This window comes from Ovis aries, chromosome 24 (genome assembly GCF_016772045.2).
Source record: "Ovis aries strain OAR_USU_Benz2616 breed Rambouillet chromosome 24, ARS-UI_Ramb_v3.0, whole genome shotgun sequence".
Classification (NCBI taxonomy): domain Eukaryota; kingdom Metazoa; phylum Chordata; class Mammalia; order Artiodactyla; family Bovidae; genus Ovis; species Ovis aries.
Window position 1 is genome coordinate 1,198,911 of NC_056077.1, and position 18,293 is coordinate 1,217,203.

At 63.9% G+C, this 18,293-nt stretch overlaps 3 protein-coding genes across 9 annotated transcripts; 1 reads left to right on the forward strand and 2 right to left on the reverse strand.

The window, feature by feature from the left end:
* Positions 1-1,251: 1,251 nt before the first annotated feature.
* Positions 1,252-4,394, reverse strand: RPUSD1 (RNA pseudouridine synthase domain containing 1). 2 transcript variants are annotated; one of them, XM_015103999.3, is made up of 6 exons: positions 4,242-4,394; positions 3,545-3,731; positions 3,348-3,471; positions 3,114-3,216; positions 2,859-2,960; positions 1,252-2,426 (listed from the first exon to the last, which is right to left on the reverse strand). In XM_015103999.3, the coding sequence occupies exons 2-6, from the start codon at positions 3,724-3,726 to the stop codon at positions 2,011-2,013; spliced, it is 927 nt and encodes a 308-aa protein (XP_014959485.1). In that variant the 5' UTR covers positions 3,727-3,731; positions 4,242-4,394; the 3' UTR covers positions 1,252-2,010. The 2 variants fall into 2 exon arrangements, with proteins under 2 accessions (XP_014959485.1, XP_027817159.1); XM_027961358.2 differs by having other exon boundaries at positions 3,545-4,394.
* A 179-nt stretch (positions 4,395-4,573) lies between these two features.
* Positions 4,574-12,748, forward strand: CHTF18 (chromosome transmission fidelity factor 18). Of its 4 annotated transcripts, none has more exons than XR_006057840.2 (22): positions 4,574-4,751; positions 4,968-5,162; positions 5,243-5,393; positions 5,532-5,700; positions 6,061-6,153; positions 6,238-6,290; positions 6,420-6,564; positions 6,864-7,073; positions 7,577-7,674; positions 7,950-8,073; positions 8,159-8,310; positions 8,468-8,561; positions 8,799-8,897; positions 9,019-9,149; positions 9,371-9,542; positions 10,245-10,469; positions 10,551-10,700; positions 10,796-10,926; positions 11,495-11,680; positions 11,783-11,905; positions 12,227-12,284; positions 12,358-12,409. XR_006057840.2 is itself a non-coding variant. In XM_027961324.3 (22 exons), the coding sequence occupies exons 1-22, from the start codon at positions 4,661-4,663 to the stop codon at positions 12,492-12,494; spliced, it is 2,946 nt and encodes a 981-aa protein (XP_027817125.1). In that variant the 5' UTR covers positions 4,574-4,660; the 3' UTR covers positions 12,495-12,748. The 4 variants fall into 4 exon arrangements, 3 of the variants coding, with proteins under 3 accessions (XP_027817125.1, XP_042095697.1, XP_042095698.1); XM_027961324.3 differs by having other exon boundaries at positions 11,536-11,680; positions 12,358-12,748; XM_042239763.2 differs by having other exon boundaries at positions 4,968-5,141; positions 11,536-11,680; positions 12,358-12,748.
* Positions 12,715-14,611, reverse strand: GNG13 (G protein subunit gamma 13). 3 transcript variants are annotated; one of them, XM_027961371.3, is made up of 3 exons: positions 14,554-14,611; positions 13,082-13,213; positions 12,715-12,901 (listed from the first exon to the last, which is right to left on the reverse strand). In XM_027961371.3, the coding sequence occupies exons 2-3, from the start codon at positions 13,177-13,179 to the stop codon at positions 12,796-12,798; spliced, it is 204 nt and encodes a 67-aa protein (XP_027817172.1). In that variant the 5' UTR covers positions 13,180-13,213; positions 14,554-14,611; the 3' UTR covers positions 12,715-12,795. The 3 variants fall into 3 exon arrangements, with proteins under 3 accessions (XP_027817172.1, XP_027817173.1, XP_042095699.1); XM_027961372.3 differs by having other exon boundaries at positions 13,082-13,247; XM_042239765.2 differs by having other exon boundaries at positions 13,475-14,611.
* Positions 14,612-18,293: the final 3,682 nt, after the last annotated feature.

Below are 18,293 nucleotides of genomic sequence, written 5' to 3' on the forward strand. Positions count from 1 at the left end.
GCAGGGAGGCCACCAGCAAGGGAAGCTGTCAGGATGGTCCTGCCGCAGCTGCAGCCCCCGTGGGCCCAGACCCTCTGGCAGGTGCCAGCAGCTGGGAAGCAACAAGTTGTGTCTGAGGGACTTCCAAAGTCCACTGCAGGCCCAGCACAGGTTGTGAGGGGCCAAGGGCAGCAGTGACCCCTGTGGTGGCAGCAGGCATGATGGCTGAGCTGTGCCCAGGAGGCGTCACGGGTGCAGCCGCGGAGGGGCCTGGGGAGGGCCCGGAAGCCTGCACTAGGTGGTCTCATGGCGAGTCCTTCAGGGACCACCCTTCACCCTCCATGCAGACACTTACCATCAGGGGCTGCGGGTGGAGCCTGCACTGGGGGTGAGGGGCTCAGGGGAGCCAGGCTGACATGGCCCCTGAGGCTCCGCAGGGGGCCGAGGAGGGGAGGAAACAGGTAAGTTGGTGGGTTAGGGTGGGGGCGGCAGGTGGCGGGGAGAGGAGGGCAGAGGAGGAAGGCAGTGGGAGGGAGGTGGAGGGGCCGTTCTGGTGAGGACAGAGGGGCTGGGAGTGCAGGGCAGGGAGGCTACCCCGCCCCACTCCAAGTTGACAGAGGCTGGTGCTGGCCCGCCGCGGTAACCATCTGTCTGTGCGGGCTGTTGCCCTGTGGACCCCCCCAGTGCTGTTAGGGATGAGGGGATGGAGGCACAGGGAGCAGGGGCGGGGTCTCAGAGACCTTTTGGGCAGGCAGCTGCCTCTGGCTCCACCCTGGCTGAGCTCTCGCTGTGATCATGGGTTGAACCCAGGAGCCCCACAACAGGGCCTGTCTGCTTTAGCCAGCGGAGAGGAGGGGCCTTGCCTGGGTGGGCACAGTGATGTGTTGTGTGACTGCTAACTGCCTGGAGGCCCATGCACACGACCCCCCCGGCCCCCGTCCTCCACCCTGTGGCATTCTGAGATGTTGGAATTCCCAAGGTTGGCACTGTCTGGGCAGCAGCTCTGCGGGGAGCCCTGGCAGATGCTCTGATGCTTTTGCTAGGGGCCTGGGGGTTCTCCGGGGATGCGGCTGACCCAGCTTCTGTGCTCAGCCCCCAGAGCAGGGCTGCAGGCTGTTCTCTGCATGTGGGGGGTGGGCAGGTCAGCAGCCAGGACCACAGGGTCCATCCAGGCTCCTGCTGCGGACCTAGGGCAAAGGTCTGCCCCGTGCAGGGGTGGGGGTGGGGGACCAGGCCCCCTGAAGCCCCCACATCAGGCACATTCACAGCCACTTGCAGGTTCTCACTGAGCATTTATTCTCCATCTTCAGAGCCCAGCTGGGCCTGCAGCTGGGCCGTGTTGTTGGGATGGACGGACTGCCTGGCTCCCCTGGCTCCAGGCGGAGGTCCTGCCTGGGGACTGTCAGGCAGGCGGTGGAGGCAGCGGCTGCAACTAGGGGCCTGGAAGACCCCATGGGGCAATGCTCAGGGCAGGCCTGCAGGAATGACACGTGGTGGGGGTTGGGGGGCTGATGGCACGTGTGTGGCCCACACCCACTTCCACGCGAGACGCTCAGTATGTGAGTGGGGGGGCCAGAATCTGGCAAAAGCGAAGGCACAAGGTAGGACCAGCCTGGTGCAGGGGGCAGGGGTCAGGGTGTCGAGGTCTGCAGACGGAGGACCCTGCGGGCACGGAGGTCCAGGCAGAGCAGTATGCAGCAGAGTACTCTGGGGGGTGGGCGAGGGGGCCAGAAGGAGCCCACCTGAGGCTGGCCCAGGTCCTGGCTCTGCCTCTTGCACGTTGACCCCAATCATGTCTACAAGTCAGTCCCTGGAGCTGAGGCTCTAGAACCAGGGAGGCGCTGTTGAGGCCATTTGGAGAGCAGTGTGGGGATGGAGGCCAGCGTGGGTCTTGCAGCCCAAGAGTCCTGTCCTCTGTGATCACAGCTGCCCAGCTCTAGGCCTGGCCGCAGCACGGACTGTCCAGGGCTCTGACCAGCAGCCCGGCCCTGCAGGGTCCCAGCCTGCTGTTCCCCTCCTAGCATGATGCTCTCAGTTGTCTGGCTCCAGCGTCCACTCCGACAGCCATTGCAGGCAGGAGGCCCGCTGCACCTCTGTCTCGGGGGGTGGGGGGGGCCGGCCTGGCCCAGGTAGGGGCATGCAGGGGCTGCAGGGCCCGGGGCCTCCTTCTGAGGGGTCAGGGTCTGGGGTGGCCCGCAGGACCTGGACGAGCTCGTCCAGTGGCTGCAGCAGGGTATGAGGGCTCCAGCAGGCGTCGAGGGAGGGCACGAAGGGGTCGGGCGTGCAGGCCTCCACGCACTCGGCGCTTGTGGGGATGCGCAGGTAGAAGGCGTGCAGCATCATACGGAATGGCTGGTCCTCCTGGCCCAAGGCCTGGCCGTAGGTCAGGTCCCCCACGATGGGGTGGCCACGGGCACTGCAGTGCACGCGCAGCTGGTGCGTCCGGCCTTTGGGGAGGAGAGGGGGCCAGTCAGGTGGGAGCACGACCCCGTGCCCACCCCAAACCCATTCACATCAGGCTCAAGTGCTGTCCTTGGAGCTTCATGCAGCCCCTGGGGATGTCAGACCTCCCTGTGCTTTGTGCCACAAAGTCAGAGCTCAAAACAGAAGCAATTTCTGGGACACTGCTGGTGAGGGCAGGGCCAAAGCAGCGCCCAGTCAGCTGAGAACCCGGACCAGAGAGACCTTGTGTGGGGCAAGAGGCTGAAGACTCTGAGGTTGCATGGGGAGCAGGAACGAGCCTGGTCAGCATGCTGGGGGCTCCTGGGCAGGTTCTTCCCCTGCAGGATGGGGACACTGTGGTACCCTGTGCCGGGAGAGGCCAAGGCAGGACATCGTCAGCAGGGAGCAGGGGCCCTGGGCACACATCCGGGACACACCTGTGAGGGGCTGCAGCAGCACTTTGGAGACTGGGTCACCTGCATACAGCCCGTGTTCCAGGACCACCAGCTCTGTGAGGCTTGGTTTTGGGTTCTCACAACCTGAGGGGAGTGAGGCAAGCTCAGAGAGATGGCTGGGCCAGCTCTGGGGCCGAGTCCACTGCAGCCCAGTCACATGCCCTGGTTGCCCCAGCTCATCCAGGGTCCCCACTGGACGGCTGTGTCCCTGGCCCCTCCACGCCCTGCCCTCCGTACCCTGTGTGCCTTCAATGCACATGGTGTGGGTTCGGCCTTCTGTGCTGTTCTTGCCAATGGCGTAGCTGATGGTCATCCGGCTCTCCTGGACATGCCCCCGCACCTGCCAGGCAGGGGGTCACATGCTGCTCATGGGGTCACCCGCCACTGCCGGGAAGCCCACCTGACATCCACAGCCTACCAAACTGGACGGAGGGTCAGAGGCTCCTGCCCCAAGGACCAGCCCGACCTTACCAGAGCCAGATAAGCCTTGGTGACTCGCCGGTCCTTGAAGCACCTGTATGCACTGCCTGCGGCCGCCTTATTCAGAGCCACACAGAGTGCTCCGCTGGTGGAGAAGTCCAGTTGGTGGCAGAACCTAGAATGGGGCAGAGACTCAGTGGTGGCTGGCTTGGGGGCTGCTTCCCCCCGGTGGAGGCCACTGTGGGTACCTGAACCCATAGTAGGTGTCGGGGTCGGCCAGCTCTGGGAATCGGTGCCGCAGCTGCTTCTGGAGGGTCAGCGTCTCCCGCCAGGCTTTGCTGTCGATGCGTACGTCCCAGTGCTTGTTCACCACCAGGAAGTCACGGCTCCGGTACAGGACACACAGGTTCTCCATGCTGCCTGGCTCCATGGTGGCTGCAATGCGGGGCAAGTGCGTGGAGCGGGGTTATGGGCTGCCCAGCCCGCATCACACCCCTGCTCCCCATCGGTGTGAAGCCACTGACGCTGTCAGGCAAGCTTGTAGACCGACTGTGTGCCTGCACTCCCAACCTCTGAGTGGGATGAGCAGGGTGTCTACTGGTTGGGGGGTCTGGCTAGGAGCAGGCAAGCTAGTGGTGCCCTGAGTTCTGGCTGTGGGCCGGTCCTGCCCAGACCCGGGCCTGGGGGGATAAGCAGTCCTGCCCTCCAGCCCGCTCCCACGGATTCTTCCCGAGGCGGGCCACAGACACGTGATAGTGGCCTTTTCCTGAGTGGGGCGGGTACAGAGCAGGAGACGGGGCCCTCTCTCGCCCACGCAGACTCCCCCTGCTCTGGCTCCCCTCCGCGGAACTCTCGCCTCTCGCGTCTCATGGACACCGACGGAGGGGTGCCCGGGGGACTCCCGCTGCAAATCCTTCCCGCGCCCTTGCCCACTCTGGGATCGACCTGCAGCTGGGCTGCGCCGTCCGGGCTTCCGATGCCGCGGCCTGTCCCTGGTTCCCGCACTCGCGTCCCGCGCCTCGTGGCCCAGTGGTCCCGGAGCAATAATTCAGACCACAGAGGTGCGCCTGGCCGGGTCCGGCCTGCGGTCTCAGTCCCGCCCACGTCCCGCCCACGGCACGAACGGGCGGTCCTACTGACCAATGGAGAGCGCCCGGGTCCCGGGGCTCCCCCTCTGGCGTCAGGGCTCGGCCCCGCCCAGCGTGCGCACGCAACCCAGCCCACTCCCCGCCCTTCCTCCTGGCCAATGGAGAGCGCCGCCGGGCACGCCGGCCGTTGATTGGTGGCGCCAGTTCGCTGGGGGCGGGAGCGGCGCGCGGGGCGCGGGAGGTTCGGAGCCGGGTCCGGCGGTACGGCCCGCAGCCATGGAGGACTACGAGCTGGAGCTGTACGGCGTCGAGGACGATTTCGACAACCAATTCGCGGCCGAGCTCGAGGTGCTGGCCGAGCTGGAAGGTAGGCGCGAGTATCGCCGCGGCCTCGTCCTAGGTAGCTCGAAGGAAACCTGGCCCTCCCAGGGAGTCCAGGAGGACTGCTCCGAGGGCCGCGCAGGGGAGAGGCCGCAACCCCCTTGGAGAGAGCACGGCCTTGCAGCGGCGCCGGCCGCGGGGGCTGTGGCTGTGTGTGCAGGCGAGCTGCCCTGGATGACTGCTGTGGGCCTTCCTTCCGCAGGGACAGCCGCCCTGTCGCCTTCCAGGGACCCTCGGCCCACTGTGGGCCGGCCCCGCCTGACGTTCGAGGAGGCAATTGCTGGAGGGGACGCTGCCATTCACTGCTCCCCAGGCGGACCTCCAAGGAACAGCAAGGGCAGTGTCAGGAAGAGGCATCTGGCTCCTGACATCCAGGGTGACAGATCCCTGCCCCCTAGTACGTTTTTCGGGCCTTGAGTATAGGGGTGGGGTGCGAGGCTGGGGAAGTCCCTCTATTCCTTCCATGTGTCTCCCCAGCTCCCCACATCAAACGGTCCAGACTGCAGGCTGTCAGGAGACTGAACTTTAGGTCGGAGGAGATGGAAGAGATGACGCCACCTGACTCCCCGACCCTGGACATCACTCCCCCACCAAGTCCTGAGATACCTGATGAGCTGTGGGGCGAGGGGTGTGTAACTTGGGGCAGAGGCGTCTCCGGGGGCCTTGGAAGGATCCCATTCCTCTAACAAGGTCTTGGGGCCTGGGGCAGGGCTGGGTCCATGGCTCTTCCTGGAGGATCCCCATAACAATACTGGTTCCTTCCCAGGCCCTTAGACTCCGGGGCTGAGGCGAGTCTCACTCAGGCCTCACTAGCCACCCGCAATCCTGTTTTGCGGCGGCCCCCAGTCTTGGAAGACTACGTCAATGTGACCTCCACGGGTGGCGACCGGGCCTTTCTGGTGCTTCGGGCTGACCCAGTGGGCACTGGGGTGCAGGTGGGTGCCTTGCAGCCACGAGCCGGTCCATGGACATCATATGCTCACTCTGACTCCGTGCACCCTTCTAGAGGTCCACCCTGCCTCTGGTCTTGCATTCAGGAAGGCCACCTTCTTTCTCCTCCTCCTGCTCCATCTTTTCTCCCCTCTTTCTTCTCTTTTTTTTTTTTCACCTTTTCCTTCATCCTCCTCCTTAGATCTGCTGCCATCCCAGTGACCCCTTGGGGTCCATGGCGAGAAGGGGCTCCTTGTGGCTGTGGATGCTGGGGAATGCCACATGGATCCCTGAGCACCGTTGGGAGGGAGCTGTGGCAACCCCATAACTAGAAGGGAGTGACTGCTGCCTGCTTTCCCTCACAGAGCCCTTTCCGTGACACCAGGTGGCGTGGCCGTGGCCAGCTGGACCTGCTGGGCATGCCCTTCGCCTCCCTGAAGGAGAAGGTCGACAGCGAGGTGGGGGCTGCTGGGGTTGGCTGGGGGGGAAGGAGTGGCTCCTGGGTGACTGGTGGCTGAGCTGTTTTGATTTAATTTGCACAGCGGCGGCAGCGACTGCTGGAAGAAGCCCAGCGGCTCTCAGACACGCTGTGCAGGTGACACGGGGGGCTCTCCACACCAGGATCCTCGCTAGTCCTTGGACTGCTGACCCCTAGTGTGCATTCCAGGGGGGTAGTCCCTGCATGGGGTTAAGGCCCAGTGGCTCAAGGCATGATGCTCTCCAGTCTCAGGTCACAGGAGATGGAGGAGGAGACCCAGCCCTCAGGGGCACCTGAGGAGGAGCCAGCTGACAGCCAAGATGCCTCCCAGCATTGCCTCTGGGTGGATGAGTTTGCACCGCAGCGCTATACGGAGCTGCTCAGTGATGACGTGAGACCTTGTTCTTGCTCAGATGTGACTGGCTTCTTTGTTGCTGAGAGAGAAGAACTCAGGGCCTAGTAGGTCCCTGTGTTGCCAGCCCACAGGGGTGTCAGGATTTAGGGGAAGGATTTGATTAGCTTTGTTGGATTGTGTTGGTAGATGGAGAAACTGAAGCCAGTTTGGGCCTTTCACTGGTCTCTCAGCCTCAGAGTCCCTGCATGTGTCTCTGGGCTTTTAAGAGTAGAGTGACATGAGGGGCAGGCATGAGGAGACCCCCCCTCACCCAGGCCAGGCCTCTCTTTTTCCAGTTCACTAACCGCTGCCTCCTCAAGTGGCTGAAGCTGTGGGACCTAGTGGTGTTTGGCCGAGAGAAGCCTGTCCGGAAGCCTAGGCCCAGTGCAGAACCGACCCGTGGTGGCAGGGAGGCCACAACCTCCAGCAAGTGGAAAAGCCACGAACAAGTGCTCGAGGAGATGCTGGAGGCTGAGCTGGACCCAAGTGGGCGGCCCCGGCAGAAGGTGAGTGCACCTGACTGCTCTGCACACATGTCTAATGGCTGTATTCTGGGTGGCTGGAGCCTTTGCAGCCTTTGGGGGCCGTGAGGCACATTTACGGCCCCCGAGGCTATGGTGATGTCAGTATCTTGGTGTGGTGTCAGCAATTTGAGCTAGGACTCGAGTCCTTTCTTCTAATGACTTAGACAAAGTCAGCACTACTTGAAGGGCCCTGCACCTTCCCACAGTGATTACACTGGAACGTGGGTGGGTTTCAGGTGTCAGCCGTGTCAGTAACAGCTGTGTCTGTGTCAGATCTCAATATCACTCAGCTGAGATGAGGCTTTACTCTGTACCACGAGCAGGCTGGGGCTTGTTCTCCTTTGGTGATAAAGGCAGGGCAGGGCAACATCCCCTGGCACCGCACTTTGTGGGATGGGATTTTGTCTCTGGCAGTTGGGCCAGGGACTCCCAAAGTCTGTGAGGCGGTGTGGGTTGCAGCACATTTTCTTCTGTCCTGGCTGCAGGTGGCACTGCTGTGTGGGCCGCCAGGGCTGGGCAAGACCACCCTGGCCCACGTGATTGCGCGGCACGCTGGGTACTGCGTGGTAGAGATGAATGCGAGGTGAGTGGGGGAAGGCTGGGCCTCCCTCTGTCCTAACGTGTCTGGTCGACTGGGATACAGCCCTGAATGCCTGGTTTGGAGGTGGGGCCTGGTGTCCCAGGTGCAGGGCGGTGGCATGGTCCACACATCTCGGGGCTCCTGGGACTTGGCATGGTGTCAGGGGGTGGCCTTGTGTAGTATCTTTGAGTGGTAGGTGTGGTGGCTCTGCCCTGAGGGACCGTCTGTCTGGGGACACTGGCTACACTGACAGCTGCTCCCGGGCCTCCTGGTTCCAGTGATGACCGCAGCCCTGAAGCCTTCCGCACGCGCATCGAGGCAGCCACGCAGATGGAGTCTGTCCTGGGTGCTGGTGGGAGACCCAACTGCCTGGTCATCGACGAGATCGATGGGGCCCCCACGGTGGGCCTCCTGGGTAGGCCAGCAGGTGGGCTGGTCATCCTGCAGTGGGGGGCTGTGTCTCACTGCCATCTCCATGTCCCCCCAGGCCGCCATTAACGTTCTCCTGAGTGTCTTAGATCGCAAGGGCCCACAGCAGGCAGGGCCAGGGGGCCCATCTGTGCCCACAGGTGGGGGGCGGCGGCGCCGGGCAGAGGGGGGGCTCCTGATGAGACCCATTATCTGCATCTGCAACGACCCGTGAGTGGAGGGCGGGGCCTCGGCTAGGGAGGGTCTTCTGTCGGGTGGGCGGGGTCTCTGCCGGGTGGGCGGGGTCTCCACTGGGGCTTCCTTCGCTGCGGGACTCAGGCAGCGCCCTGGCCAGGGGCAGCTCACTGTGCATGCCCTGCTTCGGCAGGTTTGCGCCCTCTCTCCGGCAGCTGAAGCAGCAGGCCCTCTTGCTACATTTCCCGCCCACGCTGCCCTCCAGGCTCACGCAGCGGCTCCAGGAGGTCTGTGACGGTTGTCCTGCCTCCGCCATCCGCCTGTGGCCCCCCAGCTGCTCCCAGGACGTTGGGTGGAGGTCCTGGGCCAGTTTGTTCTCTGGTTGTGGGTGGTTCTAAGGCGCAACCGAGCTCCTTCCGCAGGGCTCTTCAGCCTTTGCTCCCCGTCGGATAGGAGCTGTTTCTAGGGAGGTGGTGGCTGCAGGGCAGGGCGCAGGGCACGCTCATCCTCCCACCTCTCTGCAGATCTCCCTGCGGCAGGGCATGCGGGCTGACCCCGGTGCACTGGCGGCCCTCTGCGAGAAAACGGACAACGACATCCGCGCCTGCATCAACGCCCTGCAGGTGGGCAGGTGGCTCTGGGGCGGGGGACGGGGTGGCCAGCGCCCCCTCCACGCCTCCCCTGTGTCCATTTCCTGCTGGAGCTGGGGTCAGCCATCCTCACCCTCCCTGACCCCATGTCCAGTTCCTGCACAGGCGGGGCCAGCGGGAACTGAGCGTTCAGGCCGTTCAGAGCACGCGCATTGGCCTGAAGGATCAGCGGAAGGGGCTCTTTTCTGTGTGGCAGGAGGTCTTCCAGCTGCCCCGGGCCCAGAGGTAGGCAGGCCAGCCTTGGCCTGGAAGGTCCACGGTACCGTCGCCCTGGGAAGCCAGCCTGCTCTGCCTTTGCTGACGGAGCCGTGGCACCTCGCCCTCCTGTGGGACCTTAGGGTGCCCTAAACACGCACAAGCCGGTGCTGCTGGGAGGACAAGGGTGGGTAGGGCTGGGTCTGGGTGACGGGGCAGGGGCTCCACTTCAGCCTCAGCTCCCCCTGCAGGCGCCGCGTGGGTCAGGACTCAACCCTGCCCACTCACATGCTCCTGCTCGGGGACCGGCTCTCAGGCTCGGGGCCCCTTGCTGCCGAGGCGCCCCTAACTACAGCCGCGCAGCGTTTCTACCACATCTTGCACGTGGCCGCCTCTGCAGGCGAGCACGAGAAGGTGGTCCAGGTAACCGTGCAGCCTCCAGGCTCGTGGGGGTCGGGGGGCAGGAGGCCCGGTTCTGGCCGCATTTTTTGACCCAGCCAGCAACTGACGGACATGCACGCTTCAGTGGTGCTGAGCCCAAGGAGAAACTGGTGGACCCGGTGCTTGGGAGGCCTCTGGAGGGAGCAGGGTCAGGCAGGAAGGGGGACGGCCGGCGGGGGTTGTCTGGTGGGATCTCTGTGTCTGCCCTTGGGGAAGTAGCTAAAGGGCCCGGCAGTGGCAGGAGGGGCTGGATTCCGGATGTGCAGGTGGGGTGGAAAGCAAGTGGCAGGCCCCCCTACCCCCACCCCCGGGAAGCCTGGTGTAAGCTGCCTTCCTGGGTAAGCAGCTTTGGATTAGCAGCTGGGGATCCTTGCAAATCTGGAAAACCGCTGTGTGGAGGGCAGCCTGGTGGCCGGAGGGGAGGGACTCCCACGTGGAACGTGCGTAGGGGCTCTGTGCCCTTGACCCTGGTGGACAGAGTTTCCCCCTCCTTTAGGGGGTGACTGGGTCAGATGAGTGGGGGCAGCAGGCTAGGCCTTTCTGGCCCCCTCCTGGCCCTGTGGCCACTCGCTGAGGCTTACAGGCTGGTCAGAGGGGAAGGTTCCCCCAGGGTGGTGCTTGTGGTATGGGTGGGCACCATGAGGCTGGAGGGCCTCAGGGACTGGCCCGTCCACCTGCCTGCAGGGCCTGTTTGACAATTTCCTGCGGCTGAGGCTGCGGGACTCCAGCCTGGGCGCCGTGTGCACTGCCCTCGACTGGCTGGCCTTCGACGACCTGCTGGGCCGGGCCGCCCTCCACGGCCAGAGCTTCCAGCTGATGCGCTACCTGCCCTTCCTGCTCCCGGCCTTCCACCTGCTCTTCGCTTCCAGCCACGTGCCACGGATCACCTTCCCCAGTAGCCAGCAGGAGGTACGGCCTGTGCCCTACCCGGGGCCAGGGTCTAGCCCTGGGGTCCTGGGTGACTTGGTCCTGGTCTGCCCTCCACCCCAGGCCCAGAATCGCATGAACCAGACACAGAACCTGATCCAGACGCTGGTGTCAGGCATCACGCCAGCCACCCGCAGCCGGGCTGCGCCTCAGGCACTCATCCTAGACACCCTCTGTCTGCTCCTGGACATCCTTGCACCCAAGCTGCGCCCAGTGAGTGCCTGGCCTGGCAGTGCCTGGCCTGGGAGGGGTGTGCCTCCTGGGGCGGGGTGGGGCCTGGCCACACTCAGTGCCCTGCTGGTCCACAGGTGAGCACACAGCTGTACAGCGCCCGAGAGAAGCAGCAGCTGGCCAGTCTGGTAGGCACCATGCTCGCATACAGCCTCACGTACCGCCAGGACCGTACACCCGACGGGCAGTACGTCTACAGGCTGGAGCCGTGAGTCTGCGCAGCACCTGGGCTGGGGGTGCTGGGCTCCAGGTGCCACAGCGATTGCTCGGCCAGAGTCTGAAGGCATGGTGTGAGCCTCAGGCTTCTTGTTGAAGGCTGAGGGGGTCAGGTATAGCTCATTCCTTGCCCGAATGTGACTGTGCAGTGGAGCCCCCACTGGGACCAGAGGTGTACGCGGAGTCCCTCGATGCCCACAGGAGCTGCCCCCGAGGGCCCTCGAGCTCCCCAGGGCTCCGTTCCTCTGTCCTGAGAGGGTCGTGGGTGGAGCGCCGGCACTACTGGGGGCCGGATGCAGGCCTCGGGCGGTAATGACGCTCGTTCCCATGCGCTCAGCCCAGCCTGAGCCCAGGCCCTGCTCTGTGGTGTCAGTTCCTCCCTGGGCAGCCCTCCCCCTGCCCATGTGTGGTGGGGGAAACTGTGGCTCAGGGTGGGAATGCCCCTGCTGCTGTGGAGCTGGGGCACAGCAGGGCCAGGCCTGGACCCCGTCCTGCACGCTTGCGTCTGGCAGGTGGGGCCAGAGGTGGTAAGTAGCTCGTGGCCTGTCCCTGCTAACCAGGTGTCCCGGGGCCTGCCCTGCCCCGCTCACCCCAAGAGCAGGAACGTGGAGGAGGTTTGCCGCTTTCCTGAGCTGCCTGCCCGCAAGCCCCTCACCTACCAAGCCAAGCAGCTCATTGCCCGCGAGGTGGAAGTGGAGAAGATGCGGCGGGTGGAGGCCTCGGCTCGGGCCAGAGACAGCCCCCAGGTGAGCCTCTCCAGGCCCTGGGCAGAGCAGGGCCCTCGGAGAGGACAGGGGCCCCGCTGTGGTCCTACCCAGTCAACTGTCGCTGTCTGTGACTTCTTGCAGGTGGATGGGGGCCCCGGGGGTCCCCCGGGGGGCTCGGGGGAGAAGGAGCTGCGGCCACCTGCCCCGTGCAACCACAAGCAGCGGCTGGAGTGTATCCTGAAGAGAGCCGCCCTGGAGGAACAGGTAGGGGCCGACATACCAGTGGGAAGCCATGGGGCGGTGCTGGGGGGGCCTGGGCAGGCGACTTTGCAGTGGGCTGGTTCTAAGTCCCGGAGTCCAGCTCCCTGCTGCTCAGCATGATGGCTCTGCCTGGGCCCGGTTCCCACCTGGGCAGGGTGCTGGCACCTCCTGACCTTGGCAGGGAAGAGGTGAGTGTGAGCGTGGTGGAGGGTGCATGCCGAGAGGCTCAGCAGGAGGGGGCCATGGCCTCTGAGCCCTTTCCCCAGGTAGGGCTAGTCCGCTGGAGCTCAGTCCCCGTGAACCTGACCAGCCTGTCTCCTTCAGCCCGAGAGGGACTTCTTCGGTCGCGTGGTTGTCAAGAGAGCAGCAGCCCCGAGTGCAGGTGTGTGTGGAGGGGTGGGCGGTGGAGGGGCTGGCTGGAGTCAGGTGGAAGAGTGACTGTGTGACCCCCGCAGGGCACGAGGCCCCTGAGACTGACACGGCCGAGCGGCGCGTGGGCACTGCAGTGGGCAGGAGCGACGTGTGGTTCCGCTTCAAGGAGGGCGTGTCCAATGCCGTGCGGCGCAGCCTGTACATCAGGGACCTGCTCTAGGGGGCGTGGCGAGCCCCTGGGGCCTGAGCGGCCGCCCTGGCTGTGTTGGACACCCCGCCCCATGCTGGACGTCCCCAAGGCATACGGCGGACACCCTAGTCCATGTTGGACACTCTGGGGTCACGCCAGACACCCTGGACTACACCAGACATCCCCTGATACACAGTGGCTACCTAAGTGTTGCTTTCTCTCTCCTAGAAAGTGTACAAAAGCACCAGCATTCTCGCAAAGTCTTTATAAAACTCACACCTTTACAGAGGCGTCCACTTTACAGGGAGGCATGAGTCTGGGCTGCGGGGCCTCACAGGATGGCGCACTTGCCCTTCTCCACCCACGGGTTGTTCTTCATCAGGTCGGGGTTCAGGAAGGGGTCCTTGGGAATCCCTTCCTCGATCCACTTGAGGAGCCTGTGGGTGGGGAGGGTGGGTGAGCACGTGGGCTCCTGGCCCCCGGAGTGCTGCCTGGCGGCAGTGCGTGGGGGTGTGGTCTTGGCTCATACAAATGAGCACAGGGCAGGGAAATGAGACACAAATCTTGCCAGCCTGGGGGGTGTGGCCGCGGCTCCGAAGGGTGTCCTGGGGACTCACTCGGGGATGGTCTTGGACGACATCTCCCTCTTGAAAGCCAACTGGTACTTGAGGCTCTCGACCTCCTTCTTCATCTGAGGCACGTCCCACTCCTCCATGGCGTCGGGGGCTTCGGAAGTGGCCAGCCTGGGGCTGGGGAGTATGGGGCAAGCCACAGAGCCGGGGGCTGCCAGCCTGGAGTCACCCTCCTGATGCACCCTCCCCCGGTGAGCACCCCCCACAGAAAGGGACACCCGCTCACTGCCTGGGGAGTCCCCACGGCCTCTGCCACCCACCGGGGAACAGGGCTGGGGCTGAGGCTACAGTAATCAGGCCCCATGTGCCTGCCCCCCACCTCCCATGGGGCTCATTAACTGCCAAGAAAACTTTCCATGCTTAGCTCTGCACCCCTACCTGCCATCGAAGCCTCACCAAGGCTGGGCCTCTGGGTTGGAGAGGGGAGGGGCAGTGTCCTGCCACCAGCAGGACAGGTCAGGTCCCTGACCGACCAAGTGCAGGACCCATTATTTCCCGACCAAGTGCAGGTAGCAGAAGACCTTTGTGTCGGGGCGGGGCATGCGCACACACCCCTCCCCCTGCTTTGCACAGGCAAAGCCCACCCCAGGGCAGGTTAATCCAGGGGCCAGGAGGGTGGGGCTGCTATTTGCATCTCTGCCCAGGAGGCGGGCTGGGGCACGTGCCTGGGGTCTTGAAGTCACTGGCTGCCCAGCTGGTGCAGGACTCGGGCCCCTGCAGCCTCCTGCTGGCTGCCTTGCACCTCCTCCAACTTGCCTGAGTGCCGGGCCGCCCGGCAGAGCACAGGTTCAGACTCCAGACCCGCCAGCAAGTGAAGGGAGCCAAGGCGGCTCCTTGCCTCCCCCTGCTCCAGCCCACCTGGGGGCCCAGGGAGCCCCTTGCTGTCCCCCAACCCCCGCCCCACCACTGAAGCTGGGAACCAGGGGGCTGGCTTCCTTGACCTGGGAAGTGTAGGCAGGGGGCTGCCAGGACTGTGACACTGCCTACTTCAGGGTGCGGAAAGGACTCCTGGGAGGGTTTACTAGGAGGGCGTGAGACCGGGGAAGTAGAGGGGCTCTGGGGGGTAGCCAGTGGGGGCGAGCAGGGGCTTCCTCCCAGAGACCCCGAGTTCCAGCACCCCACCCAGCGGCGCAGGTTCTCAGTGTCACGTGGGGGTGTCCCCCACCCCCAGCTAGCGGGGCGGCAGCTGGGTCTGCAGCCCCCGAGCCCGTGCCTGCCGCGCACCCCTGGCCTCGGTGCACAGCGCTCCCTCGCTCAGCAGGATGCGGTTCCCCTCGCAGCCAGCCGGTGGATGGAGGCTTCCTCTCCCCCGGTCTGGCCGGCCCCTTGGACAGGAGGACGCCCGAAGACGGACAGGCAAGGGCACCTCAGGGGTTGGGGGGCGTCCAGGTCAGCCCAGTGCGACCTGGGCAGGCCCCAGAGTCTGCTCAGCACAGGGGCAAGCTCACCAGACCTACCTTGGACGGCGACTGCGAGGACAGAGATGACGAGGGCCACGGGATGGTGAGGACGAGTGATGGGCGAGCGAGCCGGGCAGAGCCTGGGCAGGTGCCCCGCCCACCCCGCCACCTGGGCCAGGCCCGGGCACGCCCCCACTCTCTGCCCGCCCTCCTGGGGGGCTGGGCTGACCCTGGGGAGCTGGCTTCACCAGGCACACACTGCCAGCCTTTGCGGGGTGGGAGGTGCAGCTGGGAGCAGTGTAGGCTCAGCTCTGGCCCTGGGTGAGGTGTCCTCCCACTGGGCTGGGTGGGCTCACAGGCTGCCACATGGTGCAGAACCCAAGACCATCAGCCAATAGATCGCACCCCAGCCCCTGGTGCTCATGGGCTGGAGTCTCCAGGCTGGGATGCCCCCCCCACCCCCACCCCAGCCTCCGCAGTGTCCACTGACAGGCCCAGGGCTGACCCACCAGGAGCGTGAGCCTACTCTGACCAGGGCACCTGGGCCTGTATGGAGTTGCTTCCTCCCCTGCATTCCCAGGCCAGCGCTGAGCAGCTGTGGTGGGTGGCAGGGTCCAGTTCACCAACCAGTCCCCTTGGAGGCCAGACCCCATGGCTCCCAGGGCAGCCTGTGCCAGGCCTTCGGCAGGTGCTCCCACTCGGGAGCGGGCCAGGCCTGGGGTGCTCGCTGCCCGCCTCGGGCCCTGGGCTCTCCCTGCTGTGATCGCAGAAAACAAGGTCAGCGGCGCCTGCCCGGCCCTCTCCCACACCAACGTGACAACGGAACAGGAGGCGCTTCTGGAACTGGGGCATGTTAGGAAAACTAGGGATTATTTCTTATTATGGATTTATGGGGGGTGGGGGGGCTTAGAGCCGAGGGTGCCAGCATCCTCCTCAGGGCAGATGGCCAGCAGTTTTTACTTCATTTCCCCCCACCCACCCCCACCTGTTCCTCTGGTGCCCTGTGACTGGGCAGGCACCCTGTTGCTCGGGGTGCCTGGGGCTCTCCTGTGGCTGGGGCCCTGCTCACAAGGGGTGGGTGCTCAGGTACGGTGTTGAGTCAGCCCCCAGAACTGGCTCAAGATTTAGACTGAAACCAGGCCAGCCAGTCCCTGCCCCCAGGCATGCCTTCCCCATGGAGGGTGCAGGCAGAATGGGGAACCCAGGACTGTGTTCTGGCCCCGAGAGGAGCCTCGGTGTGACCTGGCCTGCGTCGTGCGATCTCTCCTCCATGGTTCGGATGCTCCACCGCGACCGCTGCGCACGGGCCTTCGTGATGGCACTTGAAAACGCCTGGGTGTCGTCTCCTCACCAGGACGGCAGGAGCTGTGCAGGGCGTGGGGTCCTGCATTCCCTCTGCGTGCTGGTTCCTGGCTGTGAGCACCGGCCACACCTGCTGCCCTGTGGACCCTCAGGGTTCAGAAGCAGTCCCTGTGCTGACCCTGGTGACCCCGTGGGACAAAGGCCGTGACTCTACACGGCAGTCAAGCTGATGTGTGCATGCTCATGTGAGCCTGTGAAGCTGCTGTCTTTGGTGAAAACTGGGGGACCGGTGCCTCCTATTTCAGCTTCTTGGGAGTGTGGACTTGTCAACCCCAGGTCCGCAGAGGGACTGGGTGGGTCTGGAATGAGCAGAGGCCCAGTGGTTTGCGGTGGGGGGAGGATGCTCCAGAAGCAGTGACAGCTGGTGCTCCAGCTCACGCCACCTTGCAGTCACCCAGAGCAGACCCAGAGAGACCAACCGCCTTTCTGAAATTAGGTCCCCTAACTGGGCTGCTGGTGAGAACCAACAGGGCTCCTCGCTGGCCTAGAAACGGCTGTTGCAGGTCCCACACCCGTAGGGCTCCTGACTGGAGTGGGGAGCCAGCTGGGCTCACGGGGATATGATGGGTGTGGGGGCAGATGCAGCGAGGCAGGGTCCCTTTGTGCTGGTTCTGGTGCTCAGGACAAATCAGTGGTGTGTGGGGTGCTCTGATCCACTTTGAACAGGGTCCCCAAGGAGGACTTGGGGGGCAGGGGCAGGAAATGCCCCAACCCGATAGGACCTGCAGCCTGGTTTGGTCCTAGTGCCACTCAGACCTGTGGCCTTGCTAGGCAGGGGCTGGAGATGAGGCCAGCCTCTCTCCTGGTCTGTTCTGAGTATGTAGAGCATGCTGGTGACCCAGAGCCACCTGGTGCTGTCAGCTCCCCACTGGGTCCTCCTGAAACCAGGCTCTCTTCTACGTGGTGCCCCAGCAATGAAACCTGCAGCTGGGGCAGATCCACCCCATGTGCTGGCAGGATGAGGCCCAGTGAGAACACCTCCCCCGTGTCTGCAGCTTCGCTTCGGACCTTGGGAGATGGGGTGGGGTCAGACCCTACACACAACCCTCCCATGGCAACAGGCCTGGTCTCTGGTGAGAAAACTTAAGACAAGTGGTCCATGCTGTAGAACCTGGGCCTGGCAGGAGACCGTGGGGAGCCAGCCCGCCAGCACCCACCCCAGGGTAGGTGTGGGACCCTCTCGACTACAACAGGCTGACTCCCCTCCTGAGGCCTCAGGGGATATGCCTCCTTGTCTCCCATCCCTGGGAGTTCCTATCTGAGGTGAACATGGGGATAGGAAGATAAAAAAGAAACTATTTCACCCAGTTAAACAGAGCTCATAAGAAACTAGGTAGTTCCTGGATAATCTTTGAGTGTTTGAAAATGACTTTCAAAAACAATTTAAGCTCTTAGACTCATGTTTGCAAAATACACAGTGAATGATTCCAGGGAATCACAGGTTGTAATCAGCATAAGCTGTGAGTCATAAAGGCTCAGGAAGGTGACTCTGGCTAAGCAGTGTGTTCTGACGGCTCTGCAGTCCACAGGTGGCCCCCTCCTTCCCCGCCTGCTCCAGCCCTCCCATGACATCGGCTCCTGCCAGCATGCGGGTCAGAAAGACGCACATGGTCTACACCTTGGTGCTCCTGAGGTTCAGGAAGAGGCCCAGGGCCTGCACCTGCCTAAGCACCAAACACTCCAGTGCCCACAGGCCACAGGGGTCCCCTTCTGATGAGGCCAGTGCCACTCAGGGGTCCTGCGTATTGCTGGCAAGCCTGCGCCCCCAAAGGGCCTTTCGCCATGAAGGTGGGTGAGTGGGACGAATGCACACGTCGGGCCACCAGTGCATTGTCACCCAGGCCTGGGCATGGCTCTAGGTTTTCCCTCTCGACCTGCAGCTGCACCCCCAGGTCTGTGCAGCACTGCAGAAAATTCTACCTGATCATGGGGGCAGCTATGTGAGTGGAGCTGGGGGTGTGTGGAGGGCCCCACAAATCTGTCTCACAGCTGCCATAGCCATCCCCTCCCCTGCCCGGTGGCAAAGTGTGGTGGGCCTTGCGCCTTCAGCAGGTACACTTCTGGTCCCAAACGATATGCCCACCATGTAGGGGTGGATGGAAGAGGCTCCTAGAAACAGTTTCAGTGCCCAGAGATTTTCCACAAAAGCAGAGGAGACACTTCAGGGGACGTTGCTGTCAGCTGGGGCTGCCTCCACAGCAGGGATGATGCCCAGCAGTATTCACCGCCCAGAGTAGGTCTGATGAACTGGCTGAGCAGGAAACTGAGGCCCCGGGGCTCTGGGCTTGCCCAGGTCTCACCCTCGTTTTTGTGTCCTTCATCTAGTGACTTCCTTCAAACAGCTGGAATCCCTGCCACCTGCTCATTTCATCAGAAGCTGCAGAAGCTCTGGTGACTGCAGAGTGCAAGTGACTGAATGGGGACCCTCGACTATC

Excerpts from the sequence above, each read along its gene's own strand:
- RPUSD1 (XM_015103999.3), bottom strand. The coding sequence starts at position 3,726 with ATGGAGCCAGGCAGCATGGAGAACCTGTGTGTCCTGTACCGGAGCCGT. Across the intron at positions 3,472-3,544 it reads GACACCTACTATGGGTTCAG|GTTCTGCCACCAACTGGACT; the intron begins GTACCCACAGTG and ends GCCCCATTCTAG. Across the intron at positions 2,961-3,113 it reads GTGCATTGAAGGCACACAGG|GTTGTGAGAACCCAAAACCA; the intron begins GTACGGAGGGCA and ends CACTCCCCTCAG.
- GNG13 (XM_027961371.3), bottom strand. The coding sequence starts at position 13,179 with ATGGAGGAGTGGGACGTGCCTCAGATGAAGAAGGAGGTCGAGAGCCTC. Across the intron at positions 12,902-13,081 it reads TCGTCCAAGACCATCCCCGA|GCTCCTCAAGTGGATCGAGG; the intron begins GTGAGTCCCCAG and ends CCCCACCCACAG.
- CHTF18 (XM_027961324.3), top strand. The coding sequence starts at position 4,661 with ATGGAGGACTACGAGCTGGAGCTGTACGGCGTCGAGGACGATTTCGAC. Across the intron at positions 4,752-4,967 it reads GGTGCTGGCCGAGCTGGAAG|GGACAGCCGCCCTGTCGCCT; the intron begins GTAGGCGCGAGT and ends TTCCTTCCGCAG. Across the intron at positions 11,906-12,226 it reads GAGCCGCCCTGGAGGAACAG|CCCGAGAGGGACTTCTTCGG; the intron begins GTAGGGGCCGAC and ends TGTCTCCTTCAG.